This window comes from Heterocephalus glaber, unplaced genomic scaffold (assembly GCF_053883595.1).
Source record: "Heterocephalus glaber isolate CG9 unplaced genomic scaffold, H.glaber_assembly_v1.0 deba00001497, whole genome shotgun sequence".
Lineage (NCBI taxonomy): Eukaryota > Metazoa > Chordata > Mammalia > Rodentia > Bathyergidae > Heterocephalus > Heterocephalus glaber.
The window spans coordinates 2,443,508-2,465,498 of record NW_028258320.1 but is presented as its reverse complement, the minus strand read 5'-3'; the positions used below and the strand labels follow the sequence as shown (position 1 = coordinate 2,465,498).

The following is a 21,991-nucleotide window of genomic DNA, read 5'->3' as shown; positions in this document are numbered from 1 at the left end:
AAAAAAATGAGAGTTTTATCAGTAAAAATGCTTGCTGTTGATAAGAAAAAAACAATTTAGCTGACATAACAAGCACTGGATTCTATCATGGGTTGAAAGACAGTTCAATGATTTCAAGAACCTCAGAGTCCTTCCAACTTTCCCATCCTGTTAATTTTTAACATTTTTTTCTCTTTGAACTAATAATACTTGTGATCTTTGTTGTCTATCACCACCAGAGTGTTGTGTCTAGACCAACAATGTCCAGTGAAAGAAAATAACCTTTTATTCCTCACTTGTCTTTAGTAAGGACTAAAAAGCCTTTTCCAAAGCTCCTCAGGATTCTCATGTCTTTTTAAACTCTGCTAGTTTGTGAGATTGCAGACTTCCTTGCTTTAGATGACTAGCAGTTTTAAGGGGTACTACCGTAGTTAGACACTTTGTAGAATATTCTCAATATGGATTTTTTGATTTTTGTCATGATAAAACTGAATTAACTGGTTTTTAAGATGAAGGCCTTAGGTAAAAGCCCTATCACACATCAAGAGTATGTGCGATTAATACATCTCTAATAATGTTAACTGTGATCACCACTAACTGAGTTAACATACCAATACTAACTACTTCCCCGCAGGGTTATGGCTAGATTTAAGGGGGAAAATGAGTGTGAACCCTTATGTAAAATCCCTAGAATGTAAGATTCTCCCAGTATTATGTTCTCAGTACTAGCCTTTTCTTGCTGTAATCTACCTACTTTGGTAATGTCACTTACTATCATGGCTTTAACTATCATCTCTTGGATAAAATAAGGAGCTTAAAAAGATTAAAGCTATAACACAGGTAGAGCACAAACAAATATAATTAATGTATATTTGTATTTGACCTCCGGGTCATCCTTCCTAGACTTTGGAAGAACAAAAATGGTAGCTTATTTTCTCACATGAAAAGCCTTTCACCTTTTACTATTTTATGTCCTTCTGGTCTCTTTCCTTTTCTCTATCTTATGATCAGGGTATTATTTTTATACCCTTTGTTTTTCATGCACTCTGTGACTGACTGCTTCATTTCCATTTCTACCCTAAAGCAGCAATTTTCAGAATTTAGCATATCAGAGGCCACAAAGGAAAATATGGTGCTTAGTGCAAGAAGCCAGTCACAAGACTGCATGTTGCAGGATTCCATTCCTAGGACTTGTCTAGAATGGGCAAATCTGTAGAGATAGAAGGCAGTGTAGCTGTTGGCTGTGGCTGGGGATGATGGTGTGGGGATTGAGGGGTGACTGACAATGGGAATGAGATTTCTTTTTGTGTGTGAAAATGTTTTCAGTTAGATGTTTGCACAACTCTATGGACATGCTAAAAACCACCAAACTGTACTTTGAACAAGTGACATATCCCAATAAAGATTTTATTAAAATAAAAGACCCACATGGAGGGCTTGTTTTATGATTTGGGGCCTCAAGTTTCTTATTCAGTAGGTTTCTAATTTAGAGTTTCTGATTTGGTGGAAATTTGCATTGCCAATCCCCTAAGTGAAGCTACTGCTGGTCCAGTACTGCACTGTAAGAACCACCACAGTAGGGTAGCACTGTCTAGTACCAACATGAGCCACATGTGTTATTCAGTATTTTTCTAGGAGCCACATAAAGATGTCAAAAAGAAGTAAAGTTAATTTTCACCATGTTTTAACACAGTATATCCAAAATATTTTAAACAGGTAATCAGTATAGCACGCTTATTAATGAGATACTTCATATTCTTTTGTTCATACAAAGCCTTTGAAATCTGGTATGCACACCAGCACATTTACACCGCATCTCAAGTGTTCAGTGGCCACAGGTGGCTACTATGATGGACAGCATAGCCCTGGAGAATTCTGTTTTTCCTATCTTAAAATAGACTGGAGTTAAACCTTACTATATAATGAAGACAATAACACTTCTTAGGGAATTGCTGAGGACATGGAATGAGTTAATATGTGTAAAAATGCTTAAAACAGTTTCAACCAGGTAATAATGGTATCCTGTTATTTCCCTAATAATAGTTATTAAATAAAATGTCTGGCTCAGTAAATTCTGAACAAAACTGAAGAGCTACCAAAATGTTACTGTAAGTTCTAACATAAATAGTTGAAATAAAATGACAAGATTTTAACCTAATGGTATCAGACAGAATACTTCTGGCTGGAAGCCAAGCAGATGTAAATAACAGGGAAAAAGCACATTTTAGTTTCAGTTAATACAATTTGAGTAATAGGGTCATCAAAGGGGCCCGGGTTCTTTCTGTCTCTTCACTGTGAACTCCAATACTGGGTTCATCCTATAGCTGGTGCCTCTTTTCATTGTAGAATGCCTGCTAGTAACAATCAGGGATAGATACTTTGTGATTTACATCTGGCAAGAGACAGGGAGACTTTCCCAACCACTGAACAAAGTCTTTCTCTTTAGTATGATGGGTGTGTGTGTGGTGCCGGTGATGTTCTATTTCTTGTCCTGGGTTTGCTTTGTGGAAATCCAAAATGCTGCAAAATGATTATTTGTACACCTTATACATGTTACACTCCAATCAAAAAACAAAACGTTTGTAAACAAAAAGATGATAAATGGTGAAATCCAAGGAAAACACTTTTTTTTTTGGCTTAAATTCTTTTATTGGTACATTTTAGGTATACAGTACATTTACATTTATCATTGGGTGCTTCTACCTGTACATGATGCATCTTGGTTCTTATTTTTCCCTGTTCCCTGTACTCCCTTCACTCCCTCCTCCCTTCTCTATTTACAAAGACTTTGTTTCCATTTTTTCCTTTTCTCACAATTCAAGGAAAACACTTTAGATTAGAGTCAAGATGAATTGTGTTCTCTTAGCAACAAATAGTAGTATTTTGCTTTTTTTTTGTTTTAAGCTGACATAACAGGTACATACAGCTTCCTTTTCTTTTTCAGTGCTGGAGATTGAACCCAGCATGCTCGGCACATGCTCCATATCTGAGCTACATTTCCAGCTCTTGTCATCTTTTAAAATATTCTAGTTTTATTGCATTGTATCCAAGGCTGATCAGTCCTCCAATCTGCCTAGAAAGGGGGATGCCAAAGGCTAAAGAAAGGCCATAAAGACTGGTGTAATTTCAAAGTACACGGGGGGCTGGGAGGTCAGGCCTCAGAGTGGCACGCAATAATTGGAGGGAGTATTGGGTGACTGAGAGGGTCGCCGCAGTAATCCTGTGTGGATGAGAATCTTAGGTTGATGAGGACGGTGAGATGGGCAAAGTATTCTTCACTTGATCTTAGCCAAAAGGCCGAGAAGCGATTGGGCAAAGTATTCTTAAAATAGGTGAGGGCCGGGGATTTAGCTTAGTGGTTCCGCCTCCTGCCTCGCAAGCACAAGGTCCTGAGTTCAATCCCTGGCACCAAAAAAAAAAAAAAAAACTAGGTGAGACGAGAGCAGGCTAATAAGAAATTTGTCAAGCCACTGCAGTACATTGATCTCCATAGAGACAGCGCCGGAGCAAGTGAGAGCCGGACGGGCACTGGGCGATTCTGTGCCTCACTGAGGAAAACAAGTAAACATGGGCAAAGGAGATCCTAAGAAGCCGAGAGGCAAAATGTCATCATATGCATTCTTTGTGCAAACTTGCCGAGAGGAGCACAAGAAGAAGCACTCAGATGCTTCCGTTAAGTTCTCAGAGTATTCTAAGAAGTGCTCAGAGAGGTGGAAGACCATGTCTGCTAAAGAGAAAGGAACATTTGAAGACATGGCAAAGGTGGACAAGGCCCGTTATGAAAGAAAAATGAAAACCTATATTCCTCCTAAAGAAGAAACAAAAAAGAAGTTCAAGGATCCCAATGCACCCAAGAGGGCTCCTTCGACCTTCTTCTTGTTCTGTTCTGAGTATCGCCCAAAAATCAAAGGAGAACATCCTGGCCTCTCCACTGGTGATGTTGCAAAGAAACTGGGAGAAATGTGGAATAATACTGCAGCAGGTGACAAGCAGCCTTATGAGAAGAAGGCTGCCGAGCTGAAGGAAAAGTATGAAAAGGACATCGCTGCCTACCGAGCTAAAGGAAAACCTGATGCAGCACAAAAGGGAGTTGTCAAGGCTGAAAAAAGCAAGAAAAAGAAGGAAGAGGAGGAAGATGAAGGGGGTGAGGAAGAGGAAGATGAAGAGGATGAAGATGAATAAGAAGATGATGATGAATAAGTTGATTCTAGTGCAGTTTTTCTTTTTTCTTGTCTATAAAGCATTTAACCCCCCTGTACACAACTCACTCCTTTTAAAGAAAAAAATTGAAATGTAAGGCTGTGTAAGATTTGTTTTTAAACTGTACAGTGTCTTTTTTTGTATAGTTAACACACTACCGAATATGTCTTTAGATAACCCTGTCCTGGTGGTATTTCAATAGCCACTAACCTTGCCTGGTACAGTTCGGGGCTTGTAAATTGGCATGGAAATTTAAAGCAGGTTCTTGTTGGTGCACAGCACAAATTAGTTATATATGGGGACGGTAGTTTTTCATCTTCAGTTGTCTCTGATGCAGCTTATACGAAATGTTGTTCTGCTAACTGAATACCACTCTGTAATTGCAAAAAAGAGTTGCAGCTGTTTTGTTGACATTCTGAATGCTTCTAAGTAAATACAATTTTTTTTAATTAAAAAAAAAAAAGAAATTTGTCCTTCTCCCAGGAGAAACCTTTCTCTTTTCTTATTACTACTTGGTTGGATGCCTTCAGCTGATGTACTCTTGCCCTTGAATGTCACAGTATCACGGGACTACTGAGGCCTCAACTTGTGACCGGAGGCAAAATGGAGTTATGTTTCTGCATGCCATAGCCATCTTGCTGCGCAAGGTGATATTGGGCCTTAGACAGCTATAGACATACTTTAATTATGAAATGATTTTCCCAAAAATATTATGTAGAATGACTCTTGAGATCATTGTAGCTAGCGAGCATAATCTGAATTTTAAAAAAATCTTGTGAACGAGCATATGACTGATTTCTACAAGTGTTCTTTAACAAGAATAGTATGTGTTTTCTGTTATAGAATACTAAGTTCTATTTAAAACTATTAAATCAAGTTCATTCAGGGCTTAATTAAAATCCTCCAGAGTCTTAGTCTGTTTGGTATATCAAACTCTATGAAACAAAGTCCCCTAATATAATTATACTTTTATGAAAATCTCTTTGTATTTTCTTGTTGTTTTACCTCTTAACCATGGAAGGGAGTTTTATTGGTACTTTGTTCCCCAAGGTGGGGGATGGAGGATCAAAATCTAGTCATTTATAACTTGCTTTTAAGAAATATATCCATTATCAACTAAAAATAAATTGGATGAGTAATTCTGAGGCATAAAGTGCTCTGCTCATTTTTAAAAATTTATGTCATTGTTCTGTTTATACAGCTTATTGTTGACAGAGTGAGGTAATTCAACTACACATTCTCCAGTGTAATTTCCCATGTGTATATAATCAACAAGCCAGAATATGGAGTTCAGGCCTCTGGAGTAAACCTGCCCTCTGGAAACAGGTCATCCAGGTCCACTTCATGAGCCAGGTCCCTGCTGGCCCACAGCTTGAGCAAGTTCTCCATGGCCAACTGAAACTTGCGGAAGTAATGGTTCAGGAAGAAACTACAGATGCAAATTTCTTCAGCAGTTTGGCTGGCAGCATCCCTGCTTTCACAGGCAAAAGGCCAGTAGGACTATGGTAGGCAGAGATGAACCCAGTTACTATCAAGTACTCTTTGGTAGCCCAGGCATCCACAGCCAAGTCAAACATGGATCCCTGAAAAGATTTATAGACCACAGGGACACCTTCTGGGTAACCTGCGCTTGAGGATGATTCCCCCAGGCTCTGATTTGTAGTTGATGGGTTGATTGCACCACTGACACACTTCAGGAAAGCAGACTCCCTCACAAAAGCAGGTTCCACTTACTTGGCACTTTGACTTTTTTGCTGCACAGCAAATAATATGATATCTTTCACTCTTTCAGAATTTGGATTTCTAGTCTCTAGAGCTGTAAGAGTATTAATGTGTACTGCTTTAAGCAATGAAGTAATAATTTGTTATAGCAGTCATAGGAAACAAAATTTTTCCTTTATTTTACAAATGACATCATGTTCTATACAGTGCTTTGCATCTATTTTCTTAGTAATGTATCAATTATACCCTTATCAGTCAATACTTATAGAAGTAATTCATTTACATAACTGAATAATATTCTGTAGTATAGATGTCTCATAATTCATTTATTCATTCTCTTACTGATGAACACTCTCATTGTTTCAAATTTATTGCAAATTGTGCTGCAATAAGCATCCTTATATATGTATACGTGTGTATATGTGTTTTACATGTTGGCATTTTTGAGGATGGGGAGAAGAGACTCTTAGGAAGATTTATGAATAAGGACATTTTAAATTTTAGTAGATAGCAACAGATTAATTTCCAAGAAAGCTATAAAAATTTACACTCATCTGATTTGAATTTCCCACAGGACAAGTGAAGTTGAGCACTTTTAAAAATATTTGAAAAAAAAAAAGAAAAAATATTTGACAATTTGCATTTTCTAGTTTGTACAATGCTTCTTTAGTTCCTTTGCCCATTTTTTTTCTGTACAGGTTCTAGAAATATTTCTCTAGTCTTTCAGTTATGTCTTTGACTTTACTCTCCTTCCACCAAACCAGGACAGAATTTCCCCTTCCCACTCACATCTAAACATACCTGTGAATATAAGTGCCTTCCCACTTACTCTACATTGATTTTCCTCAGTAAAGTTCACATACCTTCTGGGTCAGGATTACCTTATTAAAAACACCATAAATGAGATTCTTAAATGAGAATCTCTGGCAGAAGGCATCTAGATGCTGCCCCCCACACCAATCATACTTTCCATTGAATTTTTTTTTTCTTTTGGTACCAGGGAGCAAATTTGGGACCTTGTGCTTTTGAGGCAGGCGGTGGAACCACTGAGCTAAATTCCCGGCCCTCCATTGATATTTTTAGTCTGAAGTTATTTTGCCCTGCCTTATTTGTCTGATTGTCACAATTTATATACCAGCACAACTCAGTAGAATTTTCTGCATTGATAGAAATATTCCACATATGCATTATCCAATGGAGCAGCTGTTGTGGGTACTGAGTTCTTGACCTGTGGCTAATATGTCTGAGGAAGTGAGGTTTTGTTTTTTTTGGTACCGGGGATCGCACTTGGGTCCTTGCACTTGTGAAAAAAGCGGCGGAACCACTGAGCTAGATCCCCGGCCCAGAATTGGGATTTTATATTTAACTCATTCAATTTAACCTTATCAACAACTCAGAAAATAAAGAATTAATTTTTTTCCAACTATTTATTTAGAAAAATTTCAAGCCAACTGCTATAGTCTGGATCTTAAATGTCCCCAAAGAACCAAGTCCCATGGCTTGGTACCCAGGGTGGTGCTACTAGAAGGTGGTAGAAACGTTAAGAGGCAGGGAGGTCTTCAGGTCATTGAGGGAACATCCTTGAAAGGAATTGGGGAACACTGGCCTCTTCTTTGTTCTTTTCTTTCTTCCTGGCCATAAATTGAGTGGTTTTGCTCTCCTGCATAGTCCTGCATAATGTATCTTGCCACAGGCCTAAAACAACGGGGCCAATTGATCATGGACTGAAACCTCCAAAACTGTGAGCCAAGATAAAACTTTTCGCTTCATAAGGTGATAAACTCAGACATTTTGTTTTAGTGATGGAAAGCTGAGTAACATACTAACGTATATAGATATGCAGCCCAATCCACTCAGTTGCAAATGCTAGGTCAACAGATTTATTTGGAGTTTCTTGGCAGACAATGTGAAAAGGGAAAATCAGCCCGTTATGTAATTCACATTGCCTATAGAGAGAAAGACATGTTACTCTAGAGTAGCCAAATATTTCATGACTTTTGACTCAGAGAAAACTTGTGTTCATATGAGGAAAACAGCGTGATATCACACACAACAACCCTACAATAAATGCACTGGTGCATTCTGTAAGCTAGGTTTTCTAGAATCCCTCAACATACGCAAAGGGCACATGGTACAATAGTAGCAGTCTGGAGGTTTAGAGCACAGATTCTAGCATTCATCTACATGGATTTGAATTCTGGCTCCATCATTTATTCTTTGACCCTGAGTAGTTATTTAACCTTCCTATGACTCAGCCTTCTGATTTATAAACATCGTATTTATAGTATCATTTACTTCAAAGGGTTGTTACAAGGCTTAAATGAGCTGATATCCATAACACACTTAAACATAGGTAATAGGTATAGGAACTAATAAGGCACACAGTAAGCCTCATTATTATTACTGCAAATGCCACCGTGTAGGCACATTATATTAACAGTACAGAGGAAGGGGACTTACACCAAGTAAGGACCCAAGGGAATGTTTTCTGGAGAGAAGACACCTGTGCTGGGTCTAAATCTCAGTGTACTTGACTGCTTTGACCTTTGCCAAGTTATTTAAAGTTTTCACCCCATCTGCTAAAACTAAGATGTCAGTAGTTAATACAAAAAGCTAATGTTTATGAAATTAAGTGAGATAACATGAGGATTAGAGAACAAATGTACCAAAGCATAGCATTTATAACAATGAATATATTTCCTCTTGGCTATGGTGGAAAAATAAATTACTGCTGCAGTCAAAGTTTATTTGTGGCCATTCTGTCCATTTAAATGACTTTGGTTTAGAAACAATTGTATATAAACATTACTTCAGATCATAATAAAACTACCTGGAAGGAACGATAAGTGACATCACTGGCTCAGTGTCAACTCTCCTGGACCTTTTTTTTTTTTGGTACCGGAGATCGAACTCGGGTCCTTGCACTTGCTCAGCAGGTGGCGAAACCACTGAGCTAAATCCCTGGCATCCTGGACTTTTTTTTAACCCATGGAAATCCCTTGGCACATTTCTGCCACGTCTGAGAGATCCTGTGCCTCCCTGACAGTGTAACAAAGCACAACACCACGACTTCACTAAGCAGAACTGATTGCTCCCTTAACTGAATCCTTTTGCAACCCTCATTTCACTTCATAAGACTCTATTATAGCATATAATGATTATATGATAGTTACCATACATTTATTCCTTGCTTTAAAAACATCTATGGCAACTGGTTATATATCTATGTGTTTTTGTCTCCCAACTGAGTTTCCTGGATACTGTATCTCAGGCATTGTATTTGGACAGAGGCTGGTGCACCATATATTGGCCCTGAGTCCTCAGTGAAATGACCTGAGCAGAATTTTAAGTGTGCTGTTAGGAACAAACGAATCTAATATAAAGTTGGGGAGATTGTATTTTCTCCCTGATTGATTTCATCTATGCCTAGGGCTTCATTGAACAATTATAATTAATGTTCTTCAAATCTATTTTGTTTTCAACTCAACCTCATTCAACAGGAAACTGTTTATTGGACAGTTTCCTCCAAATGTGTAGGTGTTCTCCATCAGGACACAGGTTACTATAGTCAATAGGGGGGCCTAATAAATTGTATCCTTCTTTTCTAGATAAAGGAGAATACAATAGGAAACCAACTGTCATCTTTATTATTAGTAGTTTCCTGTTGTAACAAATAACTACAAACTTAGTGACTTGAAAAACAATATTATCTTACAGTTGTAGAGGTCCTAATAAATTTCCTTGCCTTTTCCAGCTTCTACAGGCTGTCTGTATTCCTTAGATTCGTTTGAAGGTCAACAGTGTAGCATCTTCAAATCTTTCTGATCTCTGCTTCTGATATCACATTTCCTCCTTTGACCCTGACCCTTCTTTTGGTACTGGGGATCAAACTCAGGACCTTGCGCTTGTGAAGCAGGCGCCGGAACCACTGAGCTAAATCCCAGGCCCCTGACACTGACCTTTTAAATCCAAGATAATCTACCCAGATCCTTAATCACATCTGCAAGGTTTCTTTTGCCATGCAGTGTAACATTCACAGAGATTATTCTGGAATCACGGAAAGAAATGTACGGAGACACAGAAGTTGGGTCAAAAAAAATGCCTTTAATCGCTAGTGAGGGGGACCACCAGAAACTCGTCTGATCAATGTCTGCCCTGTCCTTTGTTTTAACATTTCCTTTTATATCTTCTTTTAGCCATTACCTCATTTCTGGTGGTCTTAGTAAAATTTCTGTTTCTCTTTTACAACTAGTTCCTATTAATGGTTATAGTCACAGACATATAACAAACAGATGGAGCCTAAAACACATACATTGTAAACTACCCAAACATTTCTATTTTGCTTTTCTCTGGGTTAAATGTTATCTACAGTTAGGTTACAGGTCAAAGGTTCAGTTAGCCATCACCTTAAACAATAAGAGTTATGGGAAAGGTAAATCTTAAAGGAATGGATTACTTATTCTACTTCAGCTACCTTAATAACTAACCTATAGTTTAAATTTTCTCTATAAGATTAGGGTGTGATCATTTTGTGGACCATTATTCTATACAACACTCCTTTTTTTTTTTTGGTACCCGGGATGGAACTTGGGACCTTGCTTTTGTGAGGCAGGAAGTAGAACCAGAGCTAAATCCCCGGCCCTATACAACACTCCTGAAAAAGTTGTCTTGGGTATTACCTGTGGACAGAGTTTCTTAATCTTAAATGATAGGATTAAATAGGTTTACTTGCTTTATATCCCTGAATAGGCACCCTGTTTCCACTCCCTGCTCCTGGAGAAGCAGAGAACACCAGGATGGTTCCTCAAAGAGAGAAGTTTTTCCTTTTAAATTCACCAATCAAGAAACCACTCCTGAAGGGAGTGAGATGGGAACAGGTGCAGCAAGAAGACAGGAGTAAAGGAGCCACTGTCAGGAGAATAAATGTTTCCTCAAGAAACATATCCACATTTGAATTCATCATTCCCCACACACTGAGTCACCTCCTAAGGAATGTTAGCATCCTCAGGTAATCAGGTGTTGTCATCTAGTAACTTAGGCACCTGTGGAAAACCCAGACTCATCTTCCTATCTTGATAAATATTATCACTATCACTATTGCTCCTACTCAATGCAGTCATTCTATGCCTTAAGCTTCTCATCACTTTTTAATTTTTATTTATTTATTTATCTTTCGCTGATCCGAGGATTGAACCTAGGGACCTCACACTGACTTACATCCTCACTTTTTTTAGTATTTCATTTTGAGATAGGGTTCCACTAAGTTGCTAAGTTGGCCAGGCTGGGCTTGAACTTTCCATCCTCCTGCCTCAGCCTCCCGGGGTGCAGGGATTACAGGCATGCACCACAACGCTTGTCTTCTCATCACTTGTTGCCTGGAATACTGTAACGGCTTCAGAATCGATTTCCCTGCCCCAAGCTTCACTCTTCCTTTCCATTTGCATGTCCTACTTTTACTCATGAAGCCTGCTTTGCCTGGAATTAAATCCTTCCTAATTAATCTCTCCCAATCCCAGCATCCCTAAGGGAAATATCTTGATTCCAGAGTCCCTAGTTTCCCATTGCTCTTGCTCTTCTGGCTTCTCTCAGGAGAAAGGTATTGTACATACTGAATGAACTTTATATTCTACAAAGTACTTTTGTATAAATTATTACGTCGTAGTCTCACAAGTATCCAATGTAAGCAGGCCGGGTACTAGTCCCATTTACCCTTGTTTCTGTTTTCGGTGCCAAGGCCTTACATATACTAGGCAAGTGCTCTACCAGTCAGCTATACCTACAGCCCTAGTTCCACTTACAGAAGGAACTGAGAGGGGGATTCAAGCCTCGGTTCAATACAACGTGTTGCCTTCGGCATCTACTGCGCACTCAACCGCTTAGGGTCCCAGTGCTTAGAGAACCTCCTTACACCTCGCTCAACTTGCAGATACGGCCTGCGTCCGACTGGACGAGGGCATTGCTCTCCACTGGCGCGCTGGACCTTCCTATAACTGGTGACACGCACCGGTGAGGCAATACAGTGACATGCGTGAGGCGTTAACCCGGAGCCAAGTGCCGGCCGGGAGGGGGGGCACACCCTGGGAGACCTGCTGAGTAGGGGACCGCGGGCCACGCGGGTGGGAAGAGGCCGCAGAACCGGTCGGGGGCGATCTCGGAGCCCTAAACCCTGGGCTCTGGTGGACTGCAGTTTCCTGGTTGCTAAGTGACGCCAGCGCGCCGAGGTGCGTGCGCGGCCACGGCGGTGTGCGTAAAAGCGGACGCGCGCCGCAACGGCGGCGGCGAGGACGGCGGCGACGGCAGGAGTAGAGGGGGCGGTGGCTACGAGGGGCCCTCGCAGCAAGCGGAAGAGGCGTCTGTGACAGCGGCTATCTCTCCCAGGAACGTTGGGGTGAGTAGCCGGGCCTCGCAGGGTAGGTGAGGCCTGGCCGCACCTGCTGCGCGGGCCCGGGGCGCGGAGACGCTCGCCCTCTCCTTACCTGCGCGCGCCGCTCCACGCCCCTGAGCCGTTTTTTTCTGGGGGCCGGGAAGGAGCGGGTACGGGGGATGAAGAGGGTCAATTCCGTGGCTCAGGCACCCTGGGAAGCGATAGTGAGGTCGTGGGAGAGACTCGTAGGTTGTGGGTGTGTGTGTGTGTGTGTGGGGAGAGTGGAGTGGTATTTTGGAGTGGCTCTGCCAGGGTCCCAAAAGGACAAGTTCCAATCAAGAGAAGCCCAGGTTCCCCAGTAGCCCTGCTTCTGCCCGGGACGCGGTTGCCAGAGACTGATTGGAGGCAGACCCCAGGACCCTGGGTTGCGTTTCAGGGGACTCCTGGAGTCTTCAGAGCCCAAAAACTCTGGCTGGTCTCCGAGTAGGAGTCGATTGTTATGGATAGAGTTGTGAATCAGTGCCTGGGTGCGCGTCAGACACACCCACGACCTAGGGAAGGCGACCTGTCAGGGTAGATGCAACCTGTTGCCTGGTTTCCAACCTCACCTGTATGTCCATGTGCTTCCATGGCATTTTATCAGTGTTGCTACAGATTTTGCGGCAGAGGTGCTGATATCCATCCTCACTTGTTAATTCCTCAGAAACTCAAATCTGGGGTTACATTTCGCAGAGCCTTGTTACACTTTTGTGATCTTCAGGGCGGAGGAAGTATGGAAGCTTTTTTTTTTTTTTTTTTCCTAAAAGTAGTACGGGCTTGTTATTTACTAGGCTGAAAATACAGATTCTGGTTAACTTGTGGGCTGGCTTGGAGAAGACAGAGTTTAAAGGTGAAGCAAATTATGATCCCAGAGCTCTGTTTAGTGTGCAGGACCCGCACATAGGTAGATATTGGTGGTTGTAGTTACCATGCTTGGGAGGAAGGAGTGTTGGAAGAAGTCACTTTTTCCTCACTTGGTGTTGACTAAGGCAAGTTGCCTAGAACTGGTAAAAAGATAGAGTATACCGAAAGTTAATCATACATTGGGCAAGAAAATTTAGGAAAATAACTTAAAAATTTTCATCAAGGTCTGGAGTTCTCTGAGTTTCATAACTGAGGATCTGTAACGTATGTTTTGTGAGCTTATGTGTTGGAACCAGTAAACCTTGCTCTGTAACTCTTAAGAGTACTCAGAATTCAAAAACTTTCTCTGGACTGTAATATCTTTTAGGACAGGAATTGCTTCTATTTTCTTCCTCGCCATATCTCCTAACACCTAAAAAAGTGCCACAGAGTAAGCACATAGTAGGTATTTGTTATGTATCACATTGGGCATAATTGGTATATCAGTTTATACAAAGCATTTAGTTCAATACTTCATGTATTTAATACATGTGTCCCCTAATTCCAGTGTTAGGTTAGATGTGGCAAGAGGATTGTGAGGTTACAAATAACATAGAAGACTTTTTCATTTAAGAGCAGACTGGCCAGGGCCGGGGATTTACTCAGTGTTTCTGCTGCCTGCCTCAAAACCACAAGGTCCCAAGTTTGATCCCCGGTACCAAAAAAAAAAAAAGAGCAGACTGGCCAGGAGAAGAAAGCATATATATGTGAATTATGAAACCAAATGAGGTGGCACTGTTAACAAGTGTTATGTGAAGCATATAAGTGCAGTAGAAATTTAGAAAAGACAAGACAGGAGGTTTGTGTTAGGAAACTCTTTGGAAGAGATAAGATTTGAACTGGTCTTTGAAGGAGATATAAAATTAGAAAAGAAGTAAGAAATTATGTGCTGAGAAGTTAATGTGAATTTGGTCACCAAGGAAGTATATTGAAGAAGCATATTGCTAAGGGGCCGGGGATTTAGCTCAGTGGCACTTCAGCTGCCTCACCAAGTGCAAGGTCCTGAGTTCAATCCCCAGTACCAAAAACAAAAGAGAAACATATGAGTGGAGCAGAAGATGGTCTTTGATAGGTAAATAAAAGATAAGGTTTAACATGGTGGGAAGGGAAAATTGTTAAGGACTAAGGCAGGCTTATCAACATCTCAGTTATAACAAGCCTGCTGACAAGGTGGGATGGAGATTGTTAATCGGAGTACAGTCTTAAACAAGAGTGTTATTTTTACTTAAAGGATATTTTATTCAAAACAGGATCAAGTATGTATGTTGCGTATTTTGATTTCACTTACTAATTGGCATAAATGCCTCAGGAGCGTGCATGTACCATAGTCAGCAGCACATATCTTATCTTCTGAAATTTATTTGATGTGCTTGGGCCCTTTTGTTGGGAATTTACTGAAATGATATATATTTCCGTAATGTATGTGCTTTCTTCTCCTTGCTAGTCTGGTCTTAAAGGAAAAAAGCGGTCTACTATGTTATTTGTAACCTCACAACCTCACAACCTCACATCTAGGCATACTCAGTGACACAGTTTTGCTTGGAATTATCTCTCATAGTGGTCTGTGAGTTTTGCAGTTACTGCTGATTCTGTACAAAATAAAATGTTAATTGGGAAAGGACTCTTTCTGAAGGATACTAAAAAATACTGACAAAACAATTTGACAAAGACATTGCTGCTGAATATTGAACTCTTTATAACATCTTTTGTAATATGAAAGTTGTTTTGAGTGGTATGTAAACGTAGCAGTGAGTTGTTAGCCAAAATGTATAGAGTTACACAGCAATGTTGCATTATTAAACAACACAGCAAATACTTATTGGGTGCAGGCTATGGCTAGCCATTCTGTCGGGTGCTGGGTAAACAGATGACTAAAACAAGTGCTCATCAGAGGAGATAAAACACTAGACATTTTATGTTGTGATAATTGTGCTAGGGAAATAGATAACTTTGGCTGGAGAAAAAAACTGATAGTCTAGAAAGCTTTGGGCTGGGGATGTAGCTCAGTGGCACTGCGCCTGCCTGGAAAGTGCAAGGTCCTGAGTTTGATCACCAGTACTGAAAAAAAAAGGAAAGCTCCGAAGTGAAGAGAATGGAGTTTTGCCCTGAAGGTTAAGTAAAATTCTGCCACATGTAAAGGAGAAGACAGCATTCCAAGCAGAGGGGACAGCACCAACAATGTTATTGAAGATTAAAACTGAATGGTCTTTTGGGGAATTTCTTGAGTTCTTTCCTGTAGGCTTGATGCATGACAGTAGTGGTGAGATGGGAAATGTATTTTTGGAGCCAGATTATGAGAGGGTGTTCTCCATTCAAAAAGCCTAGCCGAGTGTGGTGGCACATGCCTGCAATACCAGCACTCAGGAGGCTGAGGCAGGAGGATCACCACGAATTCGAGGCCAGCCTGAGCTACATAGTGAGACTCTGTCTCAAAAAACAAAACAAAGCAAAAAACCCAAAAATCTAGCTCCTCTTCCATCTATTTAATGGAAAGTAGAATTACCAGATCATAAAGTTAATTGACAGTTCATGTGCAGATTGCATTAGAATGGAGAGGCAGGGAGATCAATTAGAATGTAGCTGAGAAATGTTGGTAGTCCCAAGGACAGTGGGAATGGATAGATTGTAGAGACATTTTAATGTTAAAATTTTTACATTTTATGAACTGATAGAGGTGAGAGAAGTGAAAAATGACATGTCTATCTTGAGGAACTGGGTGATTATGATGACACTAAATTTAAAAATATAGGAGAAGGAACAAGTTTACAGTGGAGAGAAGCAATGATGCCATGTTAATTTTAAGATGCGTGTGGGAGTTTAAAAGGAGAAACCCACTTGGTAGTTGAAAATTCTACTTCAGAATGCAGGGAGGATTAGGAACAGTTGTAATGCAAATGATAGCTGAAGCTCTGGGAGTAGCAGCCTTCTAGGAAGCTCATTGCATAATAGTCTGTGGGGGCCGGGGATTTAGCTCAGTGGTTCCGCCTCCTGCCTGCAAGTGCAAGGGCCCGAGTTTGATCCGGGTACCAAAAAAAGAAAAGTCTGTGGACTTTGGAGTTAGGAAGACCTGAGATGAAATCCCTGTTATGGCATTTATTGATTGGGTGACCTGGGGCAAATTATTTAAACCTCTAATCCTCAGTTTTTATTTGAATTAAAGAAATGTGGTAGAGATTAAGAAAGTATGTGCAGAGTAATTAGCACAGTGTTTACTTTATGAATATTTAATAAACAGTGCCAGTTACCATTATTATTAGTAGTAATAGATGTAGCCGTAGTAGAAGGTCCCACTATCCAGAAAAATGGAGAATGAGAACTGAAAAAGACTGAATAGAACTTCCCCAAAACCAGCACTTAAGTCAATGCTTAGGTTTAGATTGGTTCTGGTCTAGACCAGTTGCTGGTCTATTTTGTGTTTCTATTACAAAATATCAGAAACTAGATAATTTATAAAGAATAGAAATTTCTTTCTTCACAATTCTGGAGACTGAGAAGTCCAAGATCAGATGCTGGCATCCGGTGAGGGCCTTCTTGCAGCAACATGGTGGAAAGCATCATATGAGCAAGAAAGACAGAGGAAAGGGGGGTGGAGTCATCTTTTATAGGAACCCCACTCCTGCAGTAACACCTTGAGGCCTTGATAAAGCACAGATATCTGGGTCCTGCCCCCATAGTTTCTGATTCAGTAAGTCTGGACTGGGGCTCAAGAACAAGGTCCCAGGTGCCGCTGATGTGGTAATGCGGGGACCAAACTTTGGGAACCACTGATTTAGACTAGGGGTAGGTGAAAGAGTAGGAACCAGGGGCGGGGATTTAGCTCAGTGGTGCTGCCGCCTGCCTCGCAAGCACAAGGTCCTGAGTTCGATCCCTGGTACAAAAAAAAAAAAAAAAAAAAAAGTGGGAACCAGGTTGGATACTAATAAAGAGGTTAAGGGAGAAGAGAGTTTAGAGAAGAATTCGGAATTTAATAGCCTCTGTATTCTCTAGGGCCAGTTGTCTGATGTCCATTTCCATAGACGTCATTCTTATTTTTATCTTCTCCAGAATCTATTATAAAATGCTTTGTACATATCAGTATTTGAACAGACCTTTGCCACTGCTTAATGCTGTTCTTATACCTAATTGCATGTATTCACGCACAGATTGTATTCATCCTCATATCTCTGCTGAGTCACAGTGAGGTTACCATTTCTGATTTTACATACACATAAAATAGAAAATGTCTTTCAAATAGCTGTTATATAACTGTGTGCATTTGATTTTGTGTTCAAATGCTCCCTTCTTTTTTAAAAATGACGATTCAGTATACAAAGTAATTGTCAATAGTATGTGCCTAGATTCCAATCTGTATCCCTTATTAGGCAACTTGGAGTTTTATAAGGGAAGCAAATAATATATTCCTTGTTCCTAGAGAGTTTGCAAAAGATAGAAGAAATGGACGCAACCAAAAGGAAAGAAACAGGAAGAATATAATCACAGATATGTGGATGTAGAGGAATCAAAGGATTGCTTGCTGATATAATATCTTGGGTCTTACGTGTCAAATACACTGAGGACTTCTGGTATATAGCACAAGTATTTGTACTGTTCTGATAGGAAATTGTAAAGGAATTTCACTGTATAAGGAAATCAATGACTGTGCAGTTATAAACACATTTGTGAAAGGATTTCAGGAGTCAGAGGTTCCTTACTGACAGGTTAGCTGCCCATCACCATGCCTTCTAGGTGCTTGTTCTCATTTATTTTTCTCAGTCAACATCCATTAAGAATGCATTAGTCACTTTTCCATTTCTGGGGCATAATACCTAACACCCACAACTTAAAGGAGGAAAAGTTTAATTTGCTCGTGATTTTGGGGGATTCAGTCTGTGGTTGGCTGGCTCCAGGGAAAAATGGCATGGTGGAAAGGAATGGTAGAGGAAAGCTACTTAAACTGTGGCACCCAGAAAGCAGAGAGAGAAGGGAGGAGCCATACCCTTCAGCTTCATTCTTATACCTTTTCATATCACCTTCTCAGGAGCTTACTGCCTGGCCTCTCAAGCCCTTCTTTGAAGTCTAGGTAGAAGCCTCCCTGACCCCTACAACTCTTGCATTCTCCATGTCTGAAAAGCCAACACCATGTGGTTTATGCCAAGGTCTACCACCAACTTGAGCAGTAGCAGGGCCTCCTTGGACCATGGCTGCAGCAGCCTCTGAGTGCCTGGATAGCTGAATTTGGGGAAATATTACCCTAGGTATCCATGAAAGAGCAGGGCTCTTGGGGCTCTCAAAGCAGAGTCTTTTAAAGAAGTTTACCTTTTTGTATACTCTTGAGCCTGTGAAGAGTAGAACCCGACTGATTTCTAACATGCCTTCAAGCCATCTTTTCTGTTGTCTTGATACAAATACTAGGCTTCTTTTAAATGCTAGTCTTTTCAGCAATCGTGCTTTTCTTTTTCTTTTTCTTTTTTTTTTTTTTTGGTACTGGGGATCGAACTCGGGTCCTTGCGCTTGCGAAGCAGGCGGCAAAACCACTGAGCTAAATCCCTGGCCAACCATGATTTTCTTGACCTCAACTTTGTAGGTACTTTCTTTCTGGTGAAACTGGAAACTTTTTTATACCTTTTGTTTTTGCTTTTTGCTCCTCATTCTCTCTGTACTTCTGGCTAAAAGCAGCCAGCAGTGTCCATTGGGCTCCCTTAAAATATCTTCCCCCAGCTTAATTAGTCCATCACCTGTAAATTTAGCCTCACATCAAGTCTTAGGAAATGAACAAAACATAGACAATTTCTTTGCCAGAATGAAATGCACATGACCTCTAGTCCAGTTTCCAGTACTGTCCTTGATCTCTCTGAAACATCATGAACCTTTACTGTCTGCCTTTCTGCCAGTATTCTGGTCTTCTGAGCTCTGACCAGAATTGCCATCAGGCTCTGCTTACAGCATTCTAAGGCTTCCCTAGCCCATATCTCCAAGCTTTTCCAAACTCTTCCAGGAAACCATTTCTGAAGGCTTCTGAACTACACGGTCATGTGTAATCACAGCGACAACCCTACTTTTGGCACCAGTTTTCTGTATTACTCATTGTTCTGTCACTGAGACAAAATACCTGACACCTACAACTTAAAGGAGATGTTTAATTTGGGTCATGGTTTTGGGGGACTCAGTTTTTGGTCAGCTGGCTCTGAAGCCGAAATGGCATGGTGGAAGGACATGGTAGAGGAAAGCTGCTCAATCCATGCCAGCCAGGAAGCCAAGAGGAAAGGGAGGAGCTGGGGACAAGAATACAACCTTTCTGGTCACAAACCCAATGACTTGCCCCCTCTGAGCAGGCCCCACATCTGAATATGACTTTGGGGAACATTTTAGATCTAAACCATAATAAAGTATTCACTCTTTCCATAGAAATTGTATGAAGTGCAGGGCATGGATAAATGACAATTTCTCTGGGCACCTAAGAGTGGCTTTAGGGGAAATAAGTGTACCTGTGATATTGTCAGGTAAAAGATGCTGACTTTTATAATTTTAAGATTATGCAGGGGCCGGGGATTTAGCTCAGTGGTGCCGCTGCCTACCTCGAAAGTGCAAGGTTCCAAGTTCGATCCCTGGTACCCCCCCAAAAAGATTATGCAGATAAGAACAGATGTCGAAGACTTGAAGTTGAATTCATTCAACCTGATGTATGCAAGGGACTGCAAAAAATAAAGAGATGTATGGATTTTTTTTTTGCAATCATACTGTATTTTTAATTTGGTAGAAGAGAAAACATATTTGGAGTGCTACAAAGAATATGATAGGTATAAATATTGATGACAGACTAGGTATGTACTTATAGGTACTTATCTTTATTGAGTGGCTAAATGTTCTTTTTAAATTTCAACTGATAAGCCATTGTAATGTTTTAAAAATTATAACAAGTCATAAGTCCACATTAACTTTCTGGGCTGTCTTTTGCATCACAATATGAGACACAAAAATATGCTGGTTGTCCATCCTTGTTTTCTTGATTTGGGAAGTATACTCATATTGGATTGTGTTCACCAGCTTTCTGTTGCTGTACGAAATATCTGAGATAAATCAACTTGAAAAGAAAAAAGGTTTATTTTGGCTCAGAGTTTTGGAAGTTCCAGAACTGGTACTTGGCTTCCCTCATTAATAAATTGATTAGTTTCTTAATATCTCAATGATCTCATGGGTCATATATTGTTCAGTGAGTTATAATTCTTTACTATCATTTTTAACCTCACATTTTCCTAGATTTGACCAATGGAAACCTTTCAAGCTGGTTCTGTATTTTTCTGACATGTTCTCATTATTCTCTGATCATTTCTTTATTTTCTGGCACAAGATAGTCTAGGTTCATCTCATATGTTCCCTAACCCTGCCCTGGAATCAGCTATTTCTCCAAGGAACCCTTAATGGAAAAGTATGTGTGTTTAGAAACAACATCTCTGTGTGTATATATATATATTTTTTTCTCTGTGTATATTAAAAACCACGAGTTCACACTGACTCCTTCAATTCCAGCCCTACACTTCAGGGTTTATTCTGTCCATTTCCCTTTTCATATTCCTTTCTTCAATGTTGAGAATCTAGATCCCTTTATTGACCGCATATTTCCTTATTTGCATTCTAATGTACCACCCAGTAGGTTCAGAATTGCTTATCTGTACCTCTGTGAAAAAGAAACCCATGGCCGGGGATTTAGCTCAGTGGTTTCGCCACCTGCTGTGCAAGGACGAGGACCCAAGTTCGATCCCCTGTACCAAAAAAGAAAGAAAGAAACCCATTAACTAGAGCTCCATGTTTCTTTTTAATATTAGTCTGAGGGCCTGTAGTCCAGCTACTATGTTAAAAGTTACAGGGTTTAGTTCTCTTACCTTTCTTTCAGTGTGGTCATGGTATTCATTTGACATACAATTTATTTGATGGTTTGTATTTTATGTTGGGCTCCCCTCCTCTCTGATTTTGTTGATTTCTTGTATTTTCCTTCAGTATGTGAAACATTAACATGGTTCCCAAAGTTAAAAGGTGTTCTTGCAGAAGTGCCACTCCTGCCTCTGTCCTTTCCAGCCTGTTCCTATACACTCTCCTGTAGATCTGTATTTATCTGCTGAGAAGCTGTCACCGTCTTGCACATGCCCCCATTAAATACTTTATTAGAGGTTATGTACAGTAGAATTGCAGAGCCAGATGCTATGCAGATCTTCAACTGTAGTAGATAATATGCAGCTGTTTTCTAAAGTGGTTAAACTGCTGGGTGTGGTGGTGCACACATATAATTCCAGCACTCTGGGAGGCTGAGGCAGGAGTATTGCAATTTTGAGCTTGGACAGTTCAGTGATTTAGTGAGACCCTATCTCAAGAAATGAAAAAGCGGCTGGGGAGGGCTGGGGATTTAACTCAGTGGTTCCGCCGCCTGCCTCGCAAGCGCAGGGTCCTGAGTTTGATCCCTGGTACCAAAAAAAAAAAAAAAAAGAAAAAGAATAAGGGGCTGGGGAGGTAGGTCCATGCTAAGATTCCAGGTTAAATCTCCAGCACCAAAAACAAAACCAAACCAAAAAACAAACCAAAAAAACAAAATTTAAAAATCTAAGCAGTTTTTTTAAATTTTTATTTGAGCCTTTATATTAACAGCATGCCATTACTCATACTAAGCCTACTGCTTACTACTTGTGCTCCAGCTTTCAGTACCTTGCTAAAGTTCTGGAGATGAAAAACAATCTAATGGAGAAGGTAATTACACTTTGAAAACTGTCGTTTTAAGGCTGGGAATTTACCTCAGTGGTTTCGCTGCCTGCTGTG

General features: G+C 40.3%; 1 protein-coding gene and 2 pseudogenes across 2 annotated transcripts in view; 2 read left to right on the top strand and 1 right to left on the bottom strand.

Annotated features, from left to right (window-relative positions):
- Positions 1-3,420: 3,420 nt before the first annotated feature.
- On the top strand, positions 3,421-4,300 carry LOC101700157 (high mobility group protein B1 pseudogene; annotated as a pseudogene).
- A 1,047-nt stretch (positions 4,301-5,347) lies between these two features.
- Positions 5,348-11,858, bottom strand: LOC106009513 (prostaglandin reductase 3 pseudogene; annotated as a pseudogene).
- A 272-nt stretch (positions 11,859-12,130) lies between these two features.
- The window catches only part of Btbd9 (BTB domain containing 9), a 438,873-nt gene continuing 429,012 nt past the window's right edge, over positions 12,131-21,991 (top strand). The window contains exon 1 of one of the 2 annotated variants that reach the window (XM_021259885.2): positions 12,131-12,289. Coding sequence is in view for 1 of the 2 variants with exons in the window: in XM_021259883.2 (XP_021115542.1) it covers positions 12,445-12,510 (66 nt within the window). In the remaining variant the exon portion in view is untranslated. Of the gene's footprint in view, positions 12,290-12,442; positions 12,511-21,991 lie in introns of those variants that run through there. The other variant, XM_021259883.2, reaches the window with a different exon arrangement.